The 16014-nt window shown below is 41.8% G+C and overlaps 1 protein-coding gene across 5 annotated transcripts in view; it reads right to left on the reverse strand.

Moving 5' to 3' along the window:
• The window catches only part of BICRA (BRD4 interacting chromatin remodeling complex associated protein), a 593087-nt gene that overhangs the window by 194726 nt on the left and 382347 nt on the right, over nucleotides 1–16014 (reverse strand). For all 5 annotated transcript variants that reach the window (XM_086938677.1, XM_086938681.1, XM_086938679.1 and 2 more), the window contains exon 4: nucleotides 6859–6904. In XM_086938677.1, the coding sequence (XP_086794803.1) occupies nucleotides 6859–6904 (46 nt within the window). The remainder of the gene's footprint in view (nucleotides 1–6858; nucleotides 6905–16014) is intronic.

Consider the following 16014-nt stretch of genomic DNA (forward strand, 5'->3'; position numbering starts at 1 on the left):
TCTTGCCAGACAACCAAACACCATATGAGCAGATGTCTTCTGGTGAACATGAATAAATAGCGAGGGTTTGGCTCAAGCACATTTATTCAATGAGGCATGCCTTCGTTGGATCTTTTCTACACTTTGTCGAGAACATGCAGTGTCAATTATAGCGCGATGGAGGTTCCATCAAGGGGTTCACAGGAGAAGCATTCCACCTGCAGTGGGAAACAGGTCTCTAGTATACCTTACCCCTATTCCCAGTCTTATCCTGGTAGTGACAGGAAGACAGGACAGGTAAATAAGTATGTGTCCTGCAAGTCTGAAATGCCATCCAATCCCCCAGATCCCAGGCTGAATTGACCTAGGGTCTTGACTCTGTCCTTCTGTATGATGGCGGTCAGAGAGCAAAAATCTAAAAACAAGTTTGTGCCCTGCATCTTTTTTGGGCACCAAGAAAAAGTGGAAGTAACCCTCAGTGGAAGGTCCCAGAGGGGAGTCCAGTTGTCCTTCTGGAAAAGTGTCAGGTCCAATTATATTCTGCATATCTAAGTAAAGGTCAGCATCAGTTTAGTGAAAAAGTAAGTTGTTTCATCATGGTCTTCATCATGTGGGACATTCTGAAGCCCTTGGACTGTGACAGAACTTGAACCAAACAAGGCTTCCAGCATTCTGTAGTACTGACATCAAGGGACACGTTAGTAATCCTCCAAAGCCTGAGCTACACATTGGTGATCTCATTAAAAAATACAGCTGGTGAGGGTGAAAATAGGTACAGATCCAAGATTGGTGTAGGAGACCAGAGCCACTGGAATCTAAGTCAGGGCTGGGGCGGGTGCACAGCGGAGGCCTCTGGCCCCATAGTAGAGGCACCAGCTTCTGATGGCAATGAGCAGGGCAAAAATACCACAGGTTCATTCGGCACCAGGCAACCCAACAGTGGTAGTCAAACTGGGGCCCCTGTCACTCTGTGGGGCCAAAATGCGCCACAATCGAAGTTGGACTCATCCTGTACAGTTGCAGCATCGTCACCCTGAAGGAGTCTACCTGCACCCGAGTTGGATCCTTGATGTGCTGACTGCGCATTGTGTACCTGGCATCAGAGGGACAAGATGGAGACTAGTTCCACTTTGACTTCATCTGCGACTTGTCAAAAGATGGTGCGACTGAGATCTGCAATAAGAATGGTATTGTGACACTAAGAAAGAGCAGGAGCAAAGTGTGGAGAGCTATCTACCTCACTTCTTATGCTGAGCAACAATACAGGCAGACATCATGTGGATTGGTGATCAACAGCAGCTCCCTACAGTCACTGCATGGTTTGAAGCCTGTCGTTTGCAAGGGAGACATTTTTCTTGGAACACTAGGTAGAAAAGGAGATTTTGGAATCAGGAAAAATCTGACATAGTAGGAAGCAGAGCTCCAACTCTGTGTCAAAGGGTGTGGAGAGAAAGGAATTGATGGAGAAAGGAACCGATGTTAGTGTGCAGAGGCAGCGTTACGGAGGCATTGCAAGGACTCCATTGACTCGGGTGGCACCCCCTGTCGGCATCCAGGAATAACTGCCATGAAAAATTCCAGACCCAGTCTGGGGCTTAGCTTGAATACAAAAGGTGAGGAATCTGCGATTAGAAGTATCCATCAGAAATTAAGTTACTGTTCACACCTGTCTACATTTTCAGCAGCTGGTTTTCATGAAAACTTTTTTCAAACATTATTTCCCATTTCATAACCTCCAGTAGGTTTTCCTCATTAAACTGGTGGATTATAGGCAATTATTATCGGTTAATTGGATTGTGTATTTTAAATTTGGTGTCTCTAGCTGCAATCTAAATTATTTGTGGGGAAATTGAGCAGGAGTAAGTTAATAGTAGTTTGTGTAGATGCAGTAATCCGGATTACCGCGGGATGTTAAGCATTAATTTAAGTAATTCATTTTGTATCAAAAATTTGTCTGAAGTTGATGCCCGAAGAAGACCAATACAAGCAGTTGAAAAGCATAGCTACTGTGAAGTATAAATTATATGAATGTAAATAAACAGCCACTTAAAGGGGAACCTCAGTTTAAAGGTAGGCGATTATTGCCATGATCTTAAATACACTATTGTACATATTTGTTACTGTGATACACCCATATTATTTTCCAGTAATGAAATATGGTGCAGCATTAAAAGTAGTATGGAGAGTAATCATATTTAAATTATGAGAACAGAACGACGATTTACTGCATTTATTTTTTGCTATACCAATGCATTCTCAAAACCATCGCTGAATTAATTTAATAAAATTATTCTGTACACACCGTGCATCATGAAATCGGCTGAACACATTTTTTACAGATGAAATGCAGCATCCTGTTTCTTGGACCTAACCTGGTTATTTACTGCTTGAAGACAGGATGCTTGTTATTGTGATGTACAGGTGCAGGAATGTGAAGGCGAATGACAAATATTTAAACAGATGACGCAGATAACTTATTTAAGAGAGGCTATAGGTTTTTCTTCGAAGTATACAAAAAATGCCCAGATGTGGTTCACTGTGCCACTGGAAATAAGCTACATCCAACTGAAGGGTCCAATCTAGGGCAAAACGAACATTGGGTTACATGTGTTCTGGTTCAGAAAGGACCGGGGTCGGCAGTTCGGCTTGGGTTGTTCCTATTCCAGCATGACCAAGAGTGATAAGCATGGCTGGGACTAATCTGAGGTGCCATGCTGGACAAAAGAACAATGGTTTGGAATGCTGCCTCTAGTGATTGCAAGTGGTTAGACAATTTGCACACATTACTCTGATCACTTCTTTTAGGTCTCGCCTAGGCAGCACGTATGTGCTGCTCTAGGAGATGGCCTCTTTAAATCGGTCTGCTCTTTTTCAAGCACACTCGTGCTTCTGCTGGCATCCACCTTGCGGGAGCGAGCAGCGGTGCGTGTGGTAATTAAAAACTTATGTCTCTCTTGCAGCCGCTGCTCGCTCCTGCAAGGCGGATGCCAGCACAAGCACAAGTGCTTCAAAACAGCTACTGCTTGTGCCTAACTTGCCCGTGTACACTCACTCACGCATACACAACACACACGCGCATGCACGCAGACACAAGGCCTCAGCTTCATGTTCCAAGGTGCATCAGTGCAGCAAATCTAAGAGCTTCGTTTCGATTAAGGCATGAGCAGAAACTTAATTTATTTTAAAAATTTCCGTTTTTTACTTCGAATTTTTGTGAATAACCTCCGACAAGGAAATAAAGTTATATTTATTTTTACTGCCACCAATCTGATCTGGTGCTCCTGCCCATTGCTGTCTTTCAGGCTTGTTTTTTGTTTAGCCTGAGCTCACTTGCCGTCCTTACAACATCTCCCGTCCATTCATGGTGCTTTTTTTTTTTTTTTTTTTTTTTTTTTTAAACTTTCAGCGCGCGTGCTTGTTTCCGTTCTAAACCGTGCATGGTTAGCTGCTGAAGCTGCCTCCTCGTTCTGCTACGTCCTGAACTCACAGGCTACACCGTCCATGTCTATTCTCTATGTCTCTATATATTTATTTAATAAAGCGGCCGTAATGCTTGCATGAAAAGAATACCCCTCCCACCTCCCAAACAGCATCGAGCAGGGATCACTGTGGCCCCCCTCCCAACTCCTAAAAAGCATTGAGGAGCGATCGCCGTGGCTCCCCTCCCACCTAATTAAGAGTAACGAGCAGCAATCGCCGTGGCCTTATATTTATTTATTTATTTAATAGAGTGCCCATAATGTTTGCCCTCAAAGAACACCCCTCTCACTTACCAAACTTCACCCACAAACGCCGGGGATGCCTGGTTTCACCTTGGAGATACCCAGGAGGGAACATCTCACTGGGAAAGCCAGGACGGGTTCCCCAGCGGTCTATAGCGCCAGGACGCCTCCAGGTAGCAGTGCGCTTTACAAGACACACACACACATTTACATAGATGTCGTGGCAGGTTTCACTTTCTTTGTTTATTCACCGTGGCCTTTTATATATTTATTTAATAGAGCGCCCGTAATGCTTGCCTGAAAAGAATACACCTCCCAAACAGCAGCGATCGCCGTGGCTCCCCTCCCACCTTCCAAACAGCATTGAGCAGTGATCGCCGTGGCCTTATATTTATTTAATAGAGCTCCCGTAATGCTTACATGCAAAGAACTATTAACTTCACTCTGACTGTCCTACTTGCCAAGAATCACAACTTAGCTGTGACTTGAGATGCAGCAGTCAGAGATCCATTCATAAGGATGAAAAGCCGAGTCGGCCCTGCGACTGCCTGCAGCAGGCGCTCAACCTACTGTGTTATCGCACCTCACTGGTGCATCACATTTGCCCTCTTTGCCCTTGTGGCACCTTTCCACTCCTTTCTAACCAGTTACATTTGTACATTTACTTATAAGTAAAGTGCTCTATGCAATCTCAAATTAGTGGTTTAGTGTGATTGTGAATCGCCGTTTTATAGTTCTTTTTCTTAGTATTAACAATGGTTATAAGCGTTCGTAATGTCTTCACATAAAGGAACTGAGAGGAAAAGTAACTCGCCGATTTGCCCAAGATCACACGAAGCGCAACCTCGATGTCATGTCTACAGGTTTCAGAGCCGCTATCTTCAGCTTTACAGCGCTGTTGGGTTCCCGCTTCAGCCTCACCCAACTGACCCCCCACCATTCTCCGACCTTCCCAACCTCCCCACAGTCTCACCTCACTCCCCATGGATGCCGTCTCGATCACCTGCTGAGGCTCCGGGATGTTGAGCGTTGAGTCACCTCAGCTCCTCTAGCCATCGAGGAGGAATCAGGGGCTGTAGTCACATGCCTGGGGCAGTATGATGATGTGTGAGTGAAGAGATGAGATGTGAGTACTTACAGGGTTACAAGTAAAGTGAAATAAAGTGAGGTGAGTGGTTCCACTTAATGCGAGTGACGTGAGGTGATGTGCATGGGTTAAGTGGTGTGCATAAGTGATGTCACGTGATATGATAGGGTGTACACACTTTCCAGCAACTTTCAGCGTGCAATGCGCGCTTTCACTTTCTAAGCAGCTTGGGACAATGGTGGTTGCTTTTTTAAAATAAAATAGGTTTCGCATTTACAAGAGTTTGAGCTATTGACATTGTAAATAACAATACCTTTTATTTATGCGTTAATTATCAAAACAGATAAATAAAGGGCAAATGCAAGCCCTATTGCATTGCAAGCATTGGCATAGCCAATAGGTCTTATAAGTATTCAGTTATGCAGCACAATATCCTTGGTGCAACAATATCAACTGTTGCATGGCCAAACACTTATAAGGTCCCAAAGTTGAGACCTATTGGCTATGCCAATGCTGGTTGTGTTTGATGTAGTGTCTCAAGTGTCCACAGGTATGCTCAGACGTGGGTCCCTTGCTTGTTGGGCTACTGGAACTAACCTACACCTGACTGAAGAGCTTAAACTAAGGTGAAGCTGGTCTTGGGTCGGCTGTGTTCCAGCTTGTAGAAGGCTGGCTTGGGAGTTCGGGCTTGACTGCTCCCATTAGAGCAGGCCCAAGACGGATTTGCATATGGCTGGGTCTAATCTGAGGTACAAGAGTGGGTAAAAGAATGAAGGGTTGGAACGAGTTGACGACTGCCCGTGGTTAGACAAATTACAAGCATTGGTTCATCACATTTTGAGTGTTTGATAAGTTTTTCTTTGACTGTCTCATTACTGCATGAACCTTATATACATATGGTAAGCTAATATTTATTTTCTCTTCTCTTTTAAAAGTTTTATAGCTATAACTAGATGCATGTTTATTTAGATAAATCATAACGGTCTCAACATTCTATTCCTGATAACTGTTGTAACATGCTCATAAAGAATCTTAGGACATCTGCGTGTTGAAAAAATGTTTTAAAACTTACATTATACAATTGGAGGCAACATATTAAAGCAATGCAAACATTTTGCACCAACCTCCTATACCTAAAAGGAGGTTGCATTTTTTCTTAATTGGTCATTTTGTACCAATTTATGTGCTTTATCATCCATCAGGGAGATTAATATCCCAATTTCTCAGAAGGCTGGGCATAACGCATGCAATTTGCTACAAATGTAATTACACGAAATTAAAGCGAGATAGCATGTATTTACCCGAGGAGTGTAACCCTCCATCTAGCACTATTTACTTAGCGCAAAATGCATCCTTTGGTCCAAAATGAGCCTGAGGATTCATTTGCACTAAGAAAATAGCTCTAAATACACCAGAACTGGAATGGGTATGGATTTCAGACTTAAATTACACAGACTGGTGTGATTGCGTCATTTTCAGTATTTTTCATCACAGGAGTAATGCTAAATTACTCCAATTACACCAGCGTAATTAAAATTTCGACCAGGCCTTTTCAAAGCAGTACTTGCACTTTTAACTTGGGATTCTTAAAGTTTTAAAGCTAATTAACAATTTAGCTCAATTAAGATTGTGGCTACTAATTAAGTAACTAAGCCTGTAGTAAGTAGGTAAACAGAATAGCAGGAAATATGTAACTGGGTTTAAATTCACAAGTAAAGGCATACTTGACAACAGCGTGTGAATTTAAAAGATACGATTTCTTTCACATCACACCCGTCCTACTGGTGTATCACAATTGCTCAGCAACATATTAATGCAATTACTGTCTGACAACCATGTGCACAAGTGTACAGTAAACAAGTTGCAATGAAATACAACAAAGCCTGTCAGGCATTTAAAACACATATTTGCACCCCATGCTGCGGCTCGAAGGCAGGCAAAAGCTACTTATACTTCGGGTCAAGTAAAGTCTACATCACACAGGGTATAACGATCACTTGTCTAGAAAAAACTTTGTCTGGCAAGGGTCTCTCGTGGCCCATTCCTTACCAAATGTGATTACAGACTTACCAAATTACATCTAGCAAGCATCGCCCGTCCTCATCATCCATGTCAACTGCAATAAAAAGAGGAGAGGAATATTTATTTGAAGGGAACAGGACTATTTAGAAGAAAGATTTCCACTTTACGAGTTGATGTAGGTCCAAACAGGTTTATTACTTATAGAAGGGGAAATATACAGATCCAGTAGGTGAAAAGACGGTATTGGTAATGATGCACCAGGAAAAGCAAAACTGCACTGGGTGATATAGCCAAAGCATCTGCAACAACCTAATAGGTATGCAAGGTATGGGGAAAACAACAAACCAGAAAATGTAAGCAAGGAAGCCACTACAGGATATACCTGGAGGAATAAAATAGAAACAAAAAAACAACGAGATACCAAGAAATACAAGAAGGAAACACATTAAGACTGCAAAATATATAAACAGATTAACTGCAAGTACATACCAGGAGATGCACTAATATCCAGCTGTTACAATCTTTTTTTAAGAATGTACACTCTGACGGATAAAAACTGATATCCATTTGAAAACAAAATACTGAAAATTGTGCCTTTTCCACCTGCCATCTCAATGCTGTATTAAGTTTCATGCGGGAGTAGGTGACAGCAGGTAAATAGTAAAACGTTATCATTGTACTCAGTGGAACTGCTCGCATTTTGCCCGCCAACTGAAATATCTCTGCCTAGACTTGAAACTGAAAAGTCAGGGAAAGGGAATCTTGGCAATTAAGACCAACTCACTGTCCCTAGAAGCTGGAAGGTTTTTGTTAAGCAGTGCAATTTCAATACAGTTTGATAACAAAAAGAGTTGGAAGGGAAATCTCAGCTATCAAGACTTAAGCTTGACGAATAGCTCAAAGCCTACCAGACAGCTTTTGTCTGGTTTACTGGTGACATCTTGAGGACAATCGGAAAACTTCCCTAGGAATGCCTTTTGCCTGCTGCTTGCCATTGGCTTTTTGGTTTGCAACTCACAATTTATTGCTTTCGATTTGCTGGCTCCATTTGTTTTAGGCTGTCAAGCCGGAGTTCATCCATTCCCTAGCACAAACCCATTTACAGTATCCTTCTGAGTGCTTCATTTCTCTAAACAGGCCTTTAAAATCTTGTTCTCATCCGGTCACTTTTACTGGGCGTTCAAAGACAGAGGTCATATGTCGGGCTATGTCATCTCTGGAAGCTTGGTGTTTACTTTTCTTTCTCTGACTTAAAAGTGAGGGGATTTATGTGATAATCATGCTGGTTACTGGGGGTAATTCTGAAGTGTGGTGGAAACATATTTTAATACCACCAAAACATATCAATATGCTAAGTGATGACATTTCCACACGTTACAATTTGCGCGCTATATACTTTTATCAGTAAAACTGCATTTCTGTACAAATGTAATGTTCATTTCAATTGAAGATGTGTTGTCTGTAATGGGAGTGCGCTCCCACACCCTGCATACTCCACACTCTACCCTACTCCACTCTATGGCACTGCAGTCTACTCTGCACCATTCCACTCTACGCCACTTCAGTCTATGCCTCCACTCTGCATCACTCTCCACCAATGCACTCTACACAACTCTGCTTTACTAAGCACCACTGCACTCTATGCCATGGCACTCTACTGTGCCCAACTCCACTCTACTCTGAAACTATCTACACTGCGCCACTCCACGCAACCGCAATCTACGCTGCACCACTCTGCTGAATGCCACTGCACTCTACTCTAACCACTGCACTCTGCACTACTGTACTCAAAAACAATGCATTCCATGCCACTGCTCTCTACACCAAAATACTCTGCACCACTGCATTTTACGTCACTATACTCTGCACCAAAGTATTCACAAGCAAAGAGAGTAGTGTTGGCCCTAGGTGGCACACTGATGTTAGTGCTACTTTACAGAAAACTAGCCCTCAAACACTTTATTTCACTGCTTAGGAATCACCAAAGGTAAACAAATACAACAGGGAAAGCTGTATGAACATAAGATGTTTACTGAAATTTTAATAGGTAAAATGTTCATCCTGTACAATCACCATACATTTTGAGCACAAATCAAAGCTTGTGGCATTGGTTAGGAATTACTCTTGTGTAATGAGATACAGGAATATTTATGTATAGGATATCTTTTGTAATCTTATAATGTTGGTTGAAGTGAAATAGGGACATTCTGGTACAGGAAGTCCTACACAACTGTATTACGTTGGAGGTTTTTTGGGGATTCATAAGGTTTTAATCATATGTTCTGATACGTGTTCAAATTGTATGGCGATTGTACTTCCGTCACTATTTATATTTTCAAGAATGTACATATATGTTTAATTACAACACTGATTAAGACCTCCTCAGGACGAAAAGTGGTGGCTTGGCAGGTTTGTGATGGAAAAAGTGGTAACTTTTTTTTGTGTAATAAGGATGAACATTTGATCTTCTGACCTTTCAGCAAAATCCTTGCATTTGTACAGGATGATCATTTGACCTATTGAACTTACAGTAAACTTCTTATGCTCATACAGCGCTCTCTGTTGCATCTACTCTGCACCCTATGCCACTATACTTTACGTCACTGCACTCTACACCATTGTACTATTCGTAGCTCTGTTCAACACCACTGCACTTAACAGTCTACTCTGCAAAACGGATCTGTCACTGACCTCTACGCCACTCTACTCAAAACACTGTACACACCACTACTCTACGCCACTCCTCTATGCCACTGCACTCAGCGCCACTCTAACCTACTGTGAACCACTGCATCCTGCACATCTATACTCTACTCTGCACCATTCTCTCTATGCCAACGAACCCTACTTTACTATACACCACTCTACCCAACCTTGAACCAACCTACTCTATGCCACTTCACTCTACTCTGAAACAATCTACTCAATGCCATTTTACACCACTCTACTCTAAACCACTGTACTCTACTCAATGTACTCTACACTACTTTACTCAAACCAATGCACTCTACACCACTGCACTCAAAGACATAACTCTGCAAGATTGCACTCTCCACCACTACACACTATGCCAATGCACTCTATGCCACTCAAATCCACCCTGCACACTATGCCACTGCACTCTATGCCACACAGCTGCACTCTATCCTGCACCACTCCACTTTACCGTGCACCACTTCACTCTACACTGAAGCAATCAATGTCCTACTGCACTCCAATACACTGTAACCTACACTGCACTCCATGCCGCTGCATTCTAAGCCACACCACTACTCTGCTTCTGAGTAGCGTGGAGTGGTGCAGGACAATCTACAGTGCAACTGCACTGTACACATCTGCTCACTATCCAGCACCATTCCATTTTACCCTGCATCACTCAACTCTACACAATCTACTCTGCGCCACTGCACTCTACTCCACCCTGAGCCACTGCATTCTATGCTGCACCACTCCACGCCACTCTAATCTATCGCAAAAACAACAATTGATGGACAGAATGCAGAACAATGTCATACATTCACCCCAGTACAGAGACATGGGCCTAAATCCATCGTTTTTTTGCACTCCACACCACCCCAGTTTAGACATGGCCATATGCAAATCAGCCTTGACCCTGTGCCTCATGGGAACAGTCCAGCCCGAACTGCCAAGCCATGTCTTTCCTGGACCGGAATCAAGCATCCTAGGACCGGTTTCTATCCACAGCACTTTACGCCATACCTCTGCAATCTATGCTTCCCCACTGCACTTTCCCCTGCACCACTTCACTCTACTCTTAAACAATCTTCTCTACAGCACTTCACTCTACGCTGCACCGTACATTGCTACACACTACGCAGCTGCACTTTACACCACTTTACTCAAAACCAATCCACTCTAAGCCACTGCACTCTATGCCAATCTACTCTGCGCCACTCTACTCCATTCTATGCAACTCCCTCTACCACACACTACTCCACTCCATTCAACGACACACTACTCCACTCCATTCAACGACACACTACTCCACTCCATTCAACGACACACTACTCCACTCAACGACACACTACTCCACGCAACACCCTCTATGCCATTCCACTGTGCTCTACACCACTCCACTCTACAACATGCTACTCCACTCGACACCACTCAATTGACTTTCTACACCTTTCCACTCTACTTCCTCCAAGACACTCCACATTACAATGCCACTCTACTCCGTCACTCCACATCAGTCCACTCAACACCACTCCACAACTCTCTATGCCACTCCATGACATTCTACGTTATGATAATCCACTCCATGCCACTCCTTTACGCCACTAGCTTTTAGCCACGCTGGACAGCTGCCAAGCTGGGGTACAACAAGCCTAAAACACATTCGCAAACCCATTTGCTCTTGCATAGACGAGACCTATTGGCTTTGCCAATGTTTGTTTTGTAAAAAGGAAGACCCTGTTGGAGAACTAATTTTACAGCAGGGCCCACAGGCTACATCCTAGCAGGAGTATAGAGTACAATCAGTAAGGACATGTGTTGAACTGGTGGCCTACTTTTGTCTGCATCCATAACACTTTGGAAGGTATTAAGCCAAACCACTGTTTAACAAGTGTTAACCACAGAAATGACCAGTAGACGAAACACTGTCTAATATCTATAATTAGAAGCGCCAAAGAAAATTTAAAAAGCACATGATTCTCAAGGAACTGTGGGAGAGAAACTTGATTCCAAGGAACCTAGTAGCTGGATCCTGTGACGAGTAGTAAATGGCTTACCAATGGGCATGCTTGTCTTTTTGGTAGTCCCTTCAAACTGAAATTAGTAGATCGGGTGTAAAAATACTAGGCACCACGTGCTCAATTCAAAACCAAAAGCATAAATGCTTACTCGCTTTCAAAATGCCACTGCTTTATTAATAAGTCTGTACGTTGGTGTCTCGAAAATAGCGGTCTGGAGGCACTACTTAAAACACCAATCCAAGAAAGAAAAAACAAAAAATCAGTATTATGCCAGGAAATATTATCAATGGAAAAGCTGCAAAGGAATTGTAAAGACAACAAATGAAGCATAGATTTTTCCCGCAAAAGTTAAAAAAAAATTAGGGCCAACTACTAAATATAGAACATAATCCTTACACGGTCGGTCTCTGGAATAGAGCTAATGCCGGACACGTCATGTATGCAAAATCATACCAAAAAGAGTCCATACCCCTGAGGCAAGTTGAGAATACTTGAGTTGACAAGGACAGCAGTAACACCCAATTAGAACTAAGCAGATTGGAAAAATAAAATATTATTTAACACAATGGGGGAAATGTTGGAATAAAGCAGTAAGGCACCAAAAGGCTCAAGAATGGAAATGGCAGGGGACACAGTTGGACGTAGTAGTAACAGCAAGTGTTGCAAGCAAGCATAGTAACAAACCAGGAGAGAGACCTGCATTGCAACAACATTGAGATAAATAAACAAAAGTAAGAGAAGGCAAATATCCGGAAAGACTAGCAGCTGGACAGCAGTAATACAAGAGGCATGTATGAAATGACAGTAACATACCACAAAAAGCAAACCGTAATATGAAAAGGGAGACAAGCAGTGTGTGTATGGGGGGGGGGGTGGGGAGACACGTGTACCTATAGAGAACAGTAACCGCAATCACAAGAAGAGGAATCAGTCATATAACGGAAACAAAAGTAAGAAATCTGGTTAAAATAAAGACATGCTGCACAACAGTAATTAAATGCAAGTCAAAAGGAAGGTCATACAGTGATATACCAGGAGACAAGCAGGAGAGGAACAGCAATATGATGGAAGACACCTGGGGGGGGGGGGGGGACAGCATTAACAAAGAGAAGTGGAGGAAAATACATAGCAGGGGTAACATTTGCAATGTGCTGACTGATAAAGCTGAGCTTATTTCTATATTGACAATTTAAAATCTGTGCTATAAATCAAAGTGCAAGTTGTGGGTTCGTGCTCTCATGGTCATATCTAAGAATACGTAGGATTCTTCACCCTTGCAAAATCAGTCGAAAGGCCAAACAAGGATGGAGGAGCACGTTTACTGAGACTTTACAAAGAGATGATTAAAGACCAACAGAGGTCCCTCTATTTTCAACCGGTCTTTTGAAATGTATGCAACTGTCAAATCTTCACCCAACTAAATTGCTTTAGACATGAGAGAAAAACATCACTTGAGAAAAACATCACTTGATTTCCAACTGGCTTTTTCCAAAGCTTCACAGACCGTGTTCTGTATTCCAATGTTGAACAATTCCCTAGAGAGCAACTGTCTGCCTTTTTAAATTCCAACTTATTCGAGGCCCAGAATGGCCCTACTCTAGAAGTTGGCCATGGCCATATGAAACTTTATTTATTCATTGATAGTCCCTTGAATGTGGTAGGCAGAACTCCATTTGGCTTATCAATGGTGGCCATCCAAATTAAGGAGCGCACCTCCAACCAACAGAAACAGTTAGGAATTTAGGCATTCGCTTTAAATGCAACTTTTTATGCCTTGCCTGGTTGTCACAATCTCTTCAATTTGTGTTTTGTACTTTTTTTTAAGTTTGAAAGCCTGTTTTGCACTTCTAAAGTTCATAAAAGCAAGATTCTTCCTTTCCTGGCCATTTTGGCCAACAAAACAGTAATCCATGCCCTTACCAAGGCTAGAGTAAACTACAGGAAAACTCAATACTTTCGGACTATCTTCTCATCAGACTACAGATTGTACAGAAAGCGACGGCCAGAATCCTTCTTAAACTTTCCAGAAGACAACCTCTTTCTACACATTTGAAAATACTAGATAGGCAATAGGTGAGGAAGCACATACAAATCACTATTCTTTGTTTCCAAGGCTTTAGCCAGCAAAGGCGTCGCCTACTTCCAAGATCTAATTCGATCATATGCGCCATACCATCCCCTGTTCTGATGCCAACCTAATCTGTGCAACTAGATTCAAAAGAGCTTGAATCTTTCAGTGTTCTGGTCGGTTCAAACTGGAAGAACCTTGCTGAGGAAGTGAATGCTCAAAGCCAAGCCTGCTTTCAGGTAAGCATTGAAACAGGTCACCTTAAATCCAGGCGGCTTTTGTTTCACGAACAGTTATGCTTAATGTTGTAGCTCTAGGACACCTGAACTCTTCTTGCCAATTTGATGTGCTCTACAGATGCATCATTCATTCAAGCTGCTACTCATCAAGTTACACTCTGTTTATCTTATCCCATGTGTCTCTATTTATGTTTTTAAGTAGAAGACTGATTACCTAGGTAGCCTTATTTGAATGGCTACAGAGGAAATAAAATAAAAAGAAAACGAGATGCTGTTTATAAAACTAAACTACGATCTTGTGAGTTTTTTGAAGTGGTGGAGTTAATAAAAAAAAAAAGAATAGTTAATGGTAAGCATGTAGGTAAGAATAAAAACACTGGATTATTCTTATGAAGGAAAGACTACATTGTTACAAACAGGATCAGATGGCCTTTTAGAAATCGATACATTGGACACAGACCAACAAATTTCAAAATGAGGCTTGGTGACAGAGTACCTGCCCATGTTTGATTAAATAATATGTAAAAAAAAAAAAAAAAGACTACGTTATTGACACAGTGTCTTTTTCTCTGTTAACTGCTGGTTATTGAGGTAAGAACCATACAAACTGGATGGAACTGCAAAACAAAGATAGCCGGCTCTATGAACAAACGAAAACTGATACTTTGACCCTCAGCGCTTTATGCTCCAAGACCAATGTACACCTTGAAAAGCTTGCATTTCATTGGTGCTTAAAAAGAGGATTGATGTTCCATACATTGATGTTTCTAAAGCAAAGCTTGGACCCTTAAAGAAGGGACATGGTGCTGAACTGCACTTGGCTAAATGAATCAATCTACCTGGAAAGTCTTATCATATTAATTCAAACTTGTTGAATTAATTCATTTAGGGACTTTAACAATTTGTGGGAGTGATTTATTTTTACTGTCAGCTCTATTACTGTGCAAACAGTGGCATAATGACTATCCTTGTGCATTTTCATAGATTCCACAACCCTCAATAGGGTGGAAGTTTAGAAAATACCTACTTATCCATTTTGGTGCCATGTAGTGAGGTGATAAAACTACTGTAGTGTTCTCAAATCAGAGCTTTGATAATACTTCTCTCAGAGTCTGTTTGGGCTCATACTATAACCAGTGTTTGGAGTCTAAATGCTCTTATTTTGCCACCTTTCTGCAAACTTCGCATAGAGTGGTTGAAAGTAGGGAGGAGGTAGTAGACCGGAGACTGGAATACCCTACGAGTCTGTATGCACCCATAAACTATTATGTTTAAGAGTATTCACAACTCCGCTCCAATCTATCCCCATACTGAGAAAGGTTAGAACTGTACTCCTGACAAGGGCAGGATTAAAACGTTTGTCAAGGCAGGGGAGAAAGGAACGTTGGAAAAGTGAATCTGCAATCGCTCAGCAGATCATCACATGAGCAAATATACATGTGAACTCTTATGCAACAATGACATTCACAAAGGGTAGCCAAGGGTACAGTTTTAGGTCTACTTCTGTACACTCTCTGAATGTCTTAAAGTAAAAAATGTGCACCACTGCATGGACATACACCTGCAGCTTAAGTGACCTTCTTTAAGAACCAGGCCTCTAGTTTATTATCATGTTGCCCATTATGGTTTTGAATTGATTCTTTATAAAAACATATATATATTTTACATATTGCCATTCATCAATCATGTTTTACTGCATAATAATGCTGTGAAATGAAATTCGAAAGTAGAAAAGATTTTTCAAGCTGTGATTTTTTGGGATATATTATATTTTGAAAACGATCACCAATCTTGCTTTCGTAGCTATGCATGTACTTGCATATAATCAGGGAGCATTCTCAGAGCATTATAAAGAGCCACAAATTGTTAAATATTGCAAATTTACAAATTTTTGTATACTAGATCTACTGTCAGTTATGCAAGCTGAACTCACAGCATTTCTTTTGACCACTCCTCCTAATAGTAAAGGTTTTGCATTAATGAACCATATATACAAGTTTGAACAGGTTTTACATATGGGTTCAAACCGGTATGCAACGGTTACCACGCATTTTTTACAACGCGGTACTGTTAGAACGCTACTTTTACCACGCAGGTCGTTACAACGAAATGCGCTGGGGGGCGCTCCAGGATAGTAAATACTTTAATTTACTATCCAACTCCATTCCCTAGAGTCCAC

The sequence above is a fragment of the Lissotriton vulgaris genome, chromosome 9 (assembly GCF_964263255.1).
Source record: "Lissotriton vulgaris chromosome 9, aLisVul1.2, whole genome shotgun sequence".
NCBI classification, from domain to species: Eukaryota; Metazoa; Chordata; class Amphibia; order Caudata; family Salamandridae; genus Lissotriton; species Lissotriton vulgaris.